At 39.6% G+C, this 9,729-nt stretch overlaps 1 protein-coding gene across 1 annotated transcript; it reads right to left on the bottom strand.

The window, feature by feature from the left end:
• Positions 1 to 843: 843 nt before the first annotated feature.
• LOC131249472 (uncharacterized) lies at positions 844 to 1,359 on the bottom strand. The gene has a single exon (XM_058250285.1). It carries the CDS (start codon positions 1,357 to 1,359, stop codon positions 844 to 846), a length of 516 nt encoding a protein of 171 aa, XP_058106268.1.
• Between the last annotated feature and the right edge of the window lie 8,370 nt (positions 1,360 to 9,729).

The following is a 9,729-nucleotide window of genomic DNA, read 5'->3' as shown; positions in this document are numbered from 1 at the left end:
AGCTAGTGTGCCAGTAATGTCTAAACAGAGTGTCTAGAAAGAGAGTAAACGGTCCACAATAAGTCCTAACTATCTATCCTAAGAGTGTCTAGAAAGCTAGACCCATTTGCAATGTCATGAGGCCTCTCATCGGTAAGGCATGTCCTTGGCATGTTAGAGATCCTAGCCATTCATCGGGTAAGGCATGTCCTTGGCCAAAAAAAGCCCTCTCATGGGCTAGGTCAAACTTGTATAAAAAATGGCAGCTGGAAAAAAGTCCATCAGTCCAAATTAACTTGAGTGTGCTGCCAGAATTTTTGTTATATGGCAAGCTCACAGTGATGCACAACCCGATGAACGGCCTTGATCTCTGACACGTGTGACATCCGACTTGGAATCAGGCCCTTCATGGGAGCTGTCACGCAGCGCTCCATGTCCTAACAAAAGCCAAAAAAATACGAAATACCTTTCATTGGACGATTATACCCTCATTAATTTCTGAAGTCGAGGATATTGTGGTAATTTGCGTTATCATTTTGGTTCTGGCCTCGGCCTCGACCTTGCTAAGCCCATACTCTCGGCACATGCAACTCTACACGCGGGCTAAGGCCACAGTCATTTATGGACCCTATTTTCTATGTTGAATATGGACGGTTGCTAATCATCCATATTTTGGTCCTATCAACCATCCCGATATGGCCCAGTTGATTCATGGCTAGGATGTCCCCCACTCTCATCTCATGTTGGCACGTGTGGCCACGTGTAAAAATGTATGCGGCCTTAGCAAACCTCAGTTAAAAGGTCAAAGTAATGACCATCAGTCAACGATAAACCCATCATCCTAGGCAGACGTTAGCAAATCCATCAAGACTCTGCTAACCTACGCCGCACTTTCAAATACCACACCTGGACATAGAACAATGCCGAGTACTGAGGATTCTCTTCATCAACGTCCTTCCAAAACGCCAGCTCAGCTTCTGAATCCTCTCTCTCACTGGAATTCAAGAACTCGGATAGTGTCATGTCCATCTGAGCCTGCACAAGCCTAACGCCCGAGTCATTGAACACGATCGCCAGCTCACGATCATCGCCGTGGGACCCACGTCGAAGCCTCCCGGCAAACGCTGGATACTCCGACAACACCGAGTTCAGCGACTCCTTGAGCCACCCGGCGACCATCCGCCCACACTCGTCTTCATGAGTTTTCTTATAGCATAGAACGATGTGGATATGCTTCCGGTATATATCCGATCGAAGCGGGCCCGATACGGATATCCGGCGCCTTAATCCCGGCCCAGCAACCTTTGATGGGATGACAGTCTGAATAGCGTCAATTCGTAATTTTGATGTGTAAGTAGGGGTAGCTTCGGGAATTGCCATTGCGGATGGATTAGTAATGGCGATTAAGGAGACATTGTTAAATAATGGGTGAGTCTGCTTAGGTTTGTTGGTGGGCTTTAGTTAGATTTTCGGCATTCGTCATCAGATGAATTATGTACGCAGTACAAGCTTCCCCAGGGTTTTGCAAAAAATTACTGAAATGCCCTTCTCTTGCATTATCCATTTATCTCGTGTAGTTTTCTTTACATGGTCAAAATGGTTTGTACGTGCTCATCTCATGGTTAGGGTGGCAATGGGTAACCTATAATTAGCTCGGCCCATGGGCCGGGCACAATCATATTTCGGCCGGGCTTGGTCTCAACCATTTTAACTTGATCTGGCCTGGCCCAATTTCGTATGTATTTATGTATATGTACATTATTTTATAAGTCTTCATCTTGCTTGTAGACCAATGGTTTCATTTTTCTAAATGTCTATTTCTTCGAGAATGTGTGGCCCTCTTGATCAGTAGATGGATTAGGAACATTTATGTTGGAAATAAGGATTTGATAAACTTTTAAGCTAGCCCAGTCGAGCTTTGGCAACCAAATTTTTGGGCTCGGGCTTGCTGTAGTAATTCCAGCTCCAATAGCGTATATTTAAGTTGTTGCAATTAAAAAATACATAGTTAAACTTTGGGATGGGCCGACTGGTCTGCCTTTGAGTATGCACCAGTTGTTTCGTCACTTCTACTAGCGATGCGAAACTGCTTTGTTGAGCCGCGCATTAGAATTGAGAGCTCCAAGTAGGCCATTTTTGGTAAGCAGAATTGGCGATGACGGGCTCAGGCCTTGGGGCTTATACTGTTATTGGGGCTCGGGGCCTAGTCCAAAACCTGCCAATTGCCAACCCTAGTCATGGTGTGATGTATTTTAGAAGTTCCTAAGTAAGGTAGCTGGCATGGACTAGAAGAATATGGGTCCTACGGGCCGGGTCCAGTTAAAAAATGGGCCTGAACCAGACCTTTTCCGGCCCATTTGGGCAAACATATATTGTGTAAATGGTTGTCCTTTTCATTTAAAATTCATTTGGTGTTATTTTCATAATTTGGAGAAAGACTAAGGGTTGGAAAGGTATTGTGGCGTACGAAACAAGGTTGGTTGATATGCCTAATGAGCTGGAGAAGTCTGTGGAAACGTATATGAAGTATTCTTAAACGGGATTCTGAATTTGGTAATCTAATCCGACGGTTATACAGGCTCTTGTTTTTCTTTAATCGTTATATGGCAATGAGTTTTCGAAAGTAGGCAATCCAAAGATGGTTAGGAATATCTAATTCGTGCTAATTTAAGTTATAGACGCTTTAAGGGATGGTCCACCAGTTAGAACGTTTGGATCTAAGGTCATGTGTCCTGATTAGGTGGGATTAGGACACTAGTCCCCTGAGACCTGGCCTGGCCCTATGGGGATGAAAAGGCCTTGGCCCAGGGTTGGCCCATCATGAAAAATAGTTAAATAATCAAACGTTTGAATATAGTTAAATATAATAATTTTTTTTCGGGCATCCTTGAAGTCCCACCGTAGTAAACGGCTTGGATCATTGAAACATGACATTGTATCCAACGGCCATCTTCAAACTATATGTGTACATTGATTGGGAACTATATATAAGTGTCTCTAAGCTACTATTTTTTAACCTAGGGGTGTACACGAACCGAGTTAACTCGGTTAGCTCACTTTTTTCTTTTCTTTTTTTATCTTTTTTCTTTTTTTTACACACGCACACACACCTCACACACTCACGCTAGTGGAATTTCACCACCTATGGATACTCGAACCCTTGTCCGGGTGTTGAAACTCCTGAGAGTCTACCACCCGAGCTAAAGTAAGGATCCCAGTTAGCTCACTTGACTTGACTCGAAAAAACTCGATTCGAAGCTGAGTTCGAGTCAAGTTGAGTTGATTTTTTGAGCTTGAAAAAATTTTGAACCAAGTTTGAGCTTGCCTAAGCTCGACTTGACTCGGATTGATCCCCAACTTAAATTAAACTTAAATTGAACTAGATCGGTGACTTGGTTACTTTAATATTGATGTTGCTTACTAAATGTTTGGTGAAACAACTTAACCAAGTGTCGACGAATGGCAAGAAAGGTATGTATATAAAACAAATACCATTTTTTCTTGATTTTGATGTTGCCTATAAGGTGTTTGATGAAATACTTGTAAACTGCTATTTTACATACAGTGAGAAATTGAAAGTGTGCAGCACGTGTTTGTGAAAATGCCGTAGAGGTTCGATTTTGGCTCGAACTCGACTCTAACTGGCTAGAGCTACTGACCAAACCAAACTGAGCTGGCCAGTCAGGCTCGAGGACCAAGCAGAGCTGAGTTTGAGCTGGGGTTAGCTAGTGGCCGAGCCAAGTCGTGGCCAAGCCAAGTCGAGCTGACGCTAGCTCGACTCAATTTGACTCAGTGTACACCCCTACTTGTACCCCACTTGATGATTTAATTGGGCAATGGGCTAAGCTGGCCCATTAATCAATGGCCCAGCTTGGCGAGGCCAGCGTCAGGCCTAAATTTTGAGTGTAGGCCCCGCCCTTAGGCCAAGTTCAGGGCCGAGGCCCTACAGGGTTGGGCCCAGGTTTTTATTATTTTATTTTAATTATATTAGTATTATTCATCGGGGTATAGTTTATATTGCCAAAGCAAATTTAGACATTCTTTTAATACGGGTAGTTAAGTTATAAATATTGAAATTTAGACCTTCTTTTAATACGGGTAGTTATTTGATACTCTAGCAGCTTACGATGCTTGATATGCAGGCACATGGATTTTTATTATTATTTTAACTACATTAAATGAAATTAAAATTCCTAAATTGTGGAACCCACTGTACATATTTCAAAATCCCACTGTACTATCAATGTAGCTTCCGGATGTGGATTGCGTCCTACCCCCGCCCGGATGGTAGTCTATCCGGACAGGGCTCTTTGAGGCCCACTGTTACATAAGTTTTTTTTTTATCTACGCCATTAATCTTTTTTCTCAGATCATATTAAGATATGAGATAAAAAAATGAAGTAGGTTCACAGCTCCAGTGGACCACACCAAAGGAAGCTGCAGTGATATGACACTCACCGTTGAAACCTTTCTAAGGGCCATCGTGATGTTTTATTTACCATACAACTTATTCATAAGGTCACGTAGACGTGGATGAAGCGAAAACATAAATATCAGCTTGATCCGAATCTTCTCAAGCTCCTAAGAAGTTTTTAATGGTGAATGTTTAATCCCCAATTTGTGGTCCATTTAAGCCTTTTGAGTGCCTTTTTTTTTTTTTTTTTTTTTGTATCATAGCTTAAAATGATTTGAGAGAAAATCCTAACGGTGTGGATAAAATTATTAAATCAAGGTGGCTCTCAGAGAGCCCTGCCCGAATGGATTATCATTTGGGAGGGGGGGGGGGGTGTAGGACGCAATCCGCGTCCTAAGTTTCCAGCCCTAGAAAAGACTTTAGCGGGAAATCCGCGTCCCCGTATGTGATAAAAAATTAGGGGTGTCAATGAACTGGGCTTGGGGTTGGTCTTGGCCCGGATTTTGAATTGTTTCTGGCCGGGCTGACGGGCCAAACCTATTCAAAATTCTGATTTTGCAGGCTTGAGCCCTGCTCATTGACACCCCTATCCAAGATAAAAAGGATACAAATATAATCATCTCAACCTTACATGAGATTACCTAAAATGAACCCTTATTACTCATGGCATGTGCCTCTAGTACAGTCTCCGTCCGATTCTTCACAAAATATAAAGGTGCTATCTACATATCCAAATCAATGATGTTAGAAGGAAGAGGATATACAACCACATAAACATATGTAAGCAACATAAGGTCGTCTATTCCTGAAATGTAACCGAATTCCTTGTATTAAGAACCTGAAGAATGGTCTTACTCACTCATAGTCTGAATCCTCAATATTTTAACTTATTTGAATTGTACCAACCGCTCAAATCTCTATGACCAAATTAACCAGGAATTTATCGTCTATTTATAGCTAAGGGTGATTACTGTAAAATATGTTGGCAATTATGCACGGTCAGCTGCTTGATGAATCTATTTCCGTCGCTCTACAAATATTTGGAGGTAACCGTTCGTCACCTAATCAAATTTATATATTCACAGTAAATTATAACTAGTGGGCTTCAGCGTTAATACATTCTATCCATCAAAGGACTAATAGAAATTTTAAAAATGATCAAACAAATAAATAACAATGCAAGCAATTAATTGTAGAATTAGTTAAATACACAACTATCTTACAATGACCATGTCCTATCGTGCCAACTGCCATGTGCGTCGGTCACAATTCCCCCTACAAGTCCAACTAGCATAATTAAAGTAAGATAGTAAAATTTCTAACTATTTACTCACTATCAGCACCATCTCTTACTTGGATTAGTTGCTTGCTTCTTTTTTTTTTTCCTTCTCATGAGACTACAAAATGGGATTTTTTTCTTTAGTGTGACTTTACGTTTTCTAGTTGGCGTTTTCTTAATGGCAACTCCAATGACTTCGCTGACTTGGGTAGATATTCCGGATGGTAGAACCAAATGTAGATAAACATCATTTGAGTGGATTGTGTTGTCATGTGGCATGTTGACCCATGCCATAGTCAGTGCCATCAACTTTGTTGGCCTGTTGGCTAAGATGAGCTCATTGTCACATCTCGAGTTTTATTTAAACAATTTTGTACAAGAGGTACTTATCAATACCTTGAAATGTCAAATCTCAACGTACCATCACTGGCATCGTGAGACAATTAATAATTTACCTTCCCACTACAAGAAAACTGGCCTTTACCGGCAGTCAAAACCGCCGGTAAAGCCTGCATAAAGGCTTTCCCGGCAGTCATGTTCTTTTACTGGCGATTGTTCTGGCCACCGCTACATGTAGGTTTTACTGACGGTTGTGCTGGCCGCCGCTACATGTAGGTTTTACTGACGGTTGTGCTAGCCACCACTTCAATGCAGGATTTATTGACGGTTGTGTTTTAACCGTTGGCCTACCCTTTCTATTATAGTGTGGATGAAAATACATCATTTGTATTGCTTGTGGAATGTTCCAACCTAAACATGTCATTTGAGATGATAGAAGGTAATGATAACAATCCAATGCTTCGACAGTAATATGTAGAGGTGTCTCCTTCCATGAACTCATCAGCCCATCCGTAGAAAATGCAGAGAATACAATCTAACAAATCCAATAATGCAAAAACAAGGAAGCTGATTGCTGAAACGAGAGAATTTGCAGATTTCTCCATCCATTTTCTGGCAGAAATGGATTGGATTCCAAGCATTTTATTTTTTTTTTGTTTTTTTGGACCTTATCATTAACCCTTTTGGTCAAGGCCCACCTGATTTCACATTCCTCTTAGGAAGAGGATTGTGCCTAGTGATTGTTTTCCTATAAAAAAATACATGCCTATGTGGCCCTTTCACATGCATCGAGCTGCCACGAATTATATTTACAATAATAAATTGAATAGTTTCCAAAAAAAAAAAAATCCATCGATCTAGCTCCCATTCATCCATGCCTAAAACTTGCAAAACAAAATAGCAAAAAGAAATTAATTAATATCAAAGTTAAGAGATTGGAATTCAACTCAATATTGCATCAAAATACATAAAACTCATTTGATCAAACAATTAAAAGATGACTAATGGTTGATAAAATATGGAAGAAAAGAAGATTCCTGGCCTTCAGAGAGAGCACACAAAACAAGAAAAATGCTGGATACATCTTGTTGAAGAAATACAATAGGGTAAAATCCACAAAAAGGAATGGTCCATCCACATCAACTACATGTATCAATGGTTAAAAAAGAGAAGAGTTAAAATCAACCTGCTTTCGCATCCTCAAAGGCTCTGGAACCTCCTCATCATATATGTCTGGATCAACGTTCATCTCCAAATCAACTTCAAGTTTTGATTGTTTAGGCTGTACCCTAACCTGGAACAGCAAGAATTAAGTCAAGAGGGAAGAGAAGCAAATTTCCAATACAAAGAAGTGTTCCACCAACACCCACTCTGGAAAAGGTATTGGCCACTTCATTAGCTCCCTACTGACATGAGGGAATAAAAATGTTTAGCCTAGAAGGAATGTCTAAAATCTCCGCAAGATCTGTCAGGGTCCAATTACCATCTCAGAATGGAAGGATGATGGATATAATCCAATATGCTCTTCTCAAAATAAGCTCATTACTACAAATTGCTGACTACACATGCAGGCTAAATCATCATCATAGCCTTCTCCAGCTATTTGGGTTCGGTTTTACGAATCATCTATCGCCAAAACATATATGCTAAATGATATGAAAAATTCAAGGCCATGTTCGGTGCCACTTGAAAATGAGTTGATCTCATTTATATTTAGTAGTAATTATGTATTTAGATATCTTAGGATTAAAACTGTAACCAATAATTTATATAAACTATGATCTCTAATACGTACCTGACATTAACTAAAATGAAATGAGCTCATTTTTTTAAGTGGCAACCAAACAGGGCCTAAGCTTTTTATTGGTCGAATCTATGCCCAAGCAATGTGACAGCTATGTCGAGTCCTTAAGTCCAAGTACGAGAAATGCTAGAATAACATTCAGGCGAGAAGCAGTGTATGGCATTAAAAAAGAGCTGATAACCAAAGCATGTTGTAAACTACATTGATAGCTTGTAGAAGAGTTATGGTAATCATTTTTACTGGCATAGACCTCACCGTGAAATTTCTTCTCCAAGAGCTTGAGAAGGATTTGAATTGTTCATTGATCCTTCAATAATGACTTGGACACTCTGTCCCCAGTCTCATTCATAAGTTTTCTGGACTGTATGATTCAGTAAGGGTTCAACTTCCAAAAAATGAAACAGAAAGGTAAATTGCTCATACAAAGGAAATTATCAAGACAAAGTTAAACAAGTTAAAATAAATACCTCCGCAAAAGCGGGCTCAAATCGATAGTTTTCTGCCACAGCCCAAATTGGCTGACGGGTTACATTGGTACTAAAAGTGTTGAATTTGCAACTGAAATTCATATATGAAAGGCATTGTGTTGCCATTCTTCCAAGAAGATACAAGAGCCTGCATTCAAATTCCTCCTACGTTCTTGCAACTGAAATTCATATATGAAAGGCATTGTACAGAACTGCATTTGCATCAAGACCTACATCTTTTGTGCACTTTTTACTCCTACGTTCTTGCTACTTTCTTGTATGCATTAACTAATGCTTTTGGTATTTGGGATATCTGAACACAGAAATTATGAACTGAGTAAACTGAAATTTAAATTAGAGAAATGATCCAGTGCTCCCACAGCTCTACAAATCGTGTGCTCCCAATTGCATGTGGCTACCTAGACAGAACAATCCGATTTTTCAGCTAATGCAGTAGCAATTTTTACAAGAGATATGCTGAAGGAGACACTACAAGAAGTACAAATGTATCAAGCTTAACAAATATCAAGGCAAATCTAAACCCAAAAAAGAAATGAAAAGAAGAAACAATATCCCAGAGATGAAAATTGTAAGAAATGATGAGTACATAACTTAAAGAGAAGAAGCATTCAATATGTGAAACACTTAAAGAGAAGAAACACTAAAACATGAATTTCACCAAAACATGATACAATTATGCAGAACTTCATTGTTATAGGTAATTCATATTATACCACTTCCATGGCTGGGTAATCTGGACCATCTTTTGAAACCTGCATATGGGTGAATTAAAAGGGAAAAGCAGAAAGTTCACTTTGTATTTTCCGTTAGCCTCTGCCCAACTTTAAAATTCAAACTCCAAAAAGTGGTAGCATGGTTTTGACATAAGCGTATGGAAGTGCGCCAGTGAACACATAGCTGTCTACTCTATCAAGTAATCCACTTGCATAGAAGGTGTCCATGTCTTCATCAACAACACAAACAATAAGAAGAAATGCATTCCACCAATTCAATGGACATCACAAACTGATGGATATTATCCTTAAAAATACAAAGGTAAAAGGATGAAATTATATGATTTCAAAAGGAATGTTTTATTTTGCTTTTCCTAATACTTGGATGTTTCACTTTCCCATCTTAACCTGTTAAATCAAACACTCTAGTGTTAATTGCAGTTCATTAATAAGTGCTCCAAATGCACTCTTAGAGTTTCATACGTACCTTGAAATCTTTGCAATTCAATTTACTGGGCCATCTGAAGGAAGTCCTGTTTTAAATCATCAAGGAAGAATGTTAAGATTGTAGGAGATAAAGGTACCTTCATGATCAACCAAACCACACAGGTAATTAAATGACAAATTGAGGCTCTGCAGTTCTCCAAAGGATAGAAGTAAGTCGGCATTCAGATACCATTCTCCCAACTCGTATTCCCTAGTATTATTGAGAG

The sequence above is a fragment of the Magnolia sinica genome, chromosome 6, assembly GCF_029962835.1.
Source record: "Magnolia sinica isolate HGM2019 chromosome 6, MsV1, whole genome shotgun sequence".
NCBI lineage: Eukaryota > Viridiplantae > Streptophyta > Magnoliopsida > Magnoliales > Magnoliaceae > Magnolia > Magnolia sinica.
The sequence above is the reverse complement of the archived record's forward strand: the minus strand, read 5'-3'. Positions and strand labels throughout refer to the sequence as shown.

What these genes read in the sequence shown, in the direction of transcription:
- LOC131249472 (XM_058250285.1), bottom strand. Translation starts at nt 1,359, where the DNA reads ATGGCAATTCCCGAAGCTACCCCTACTTACACATCAAAATTACGAATT.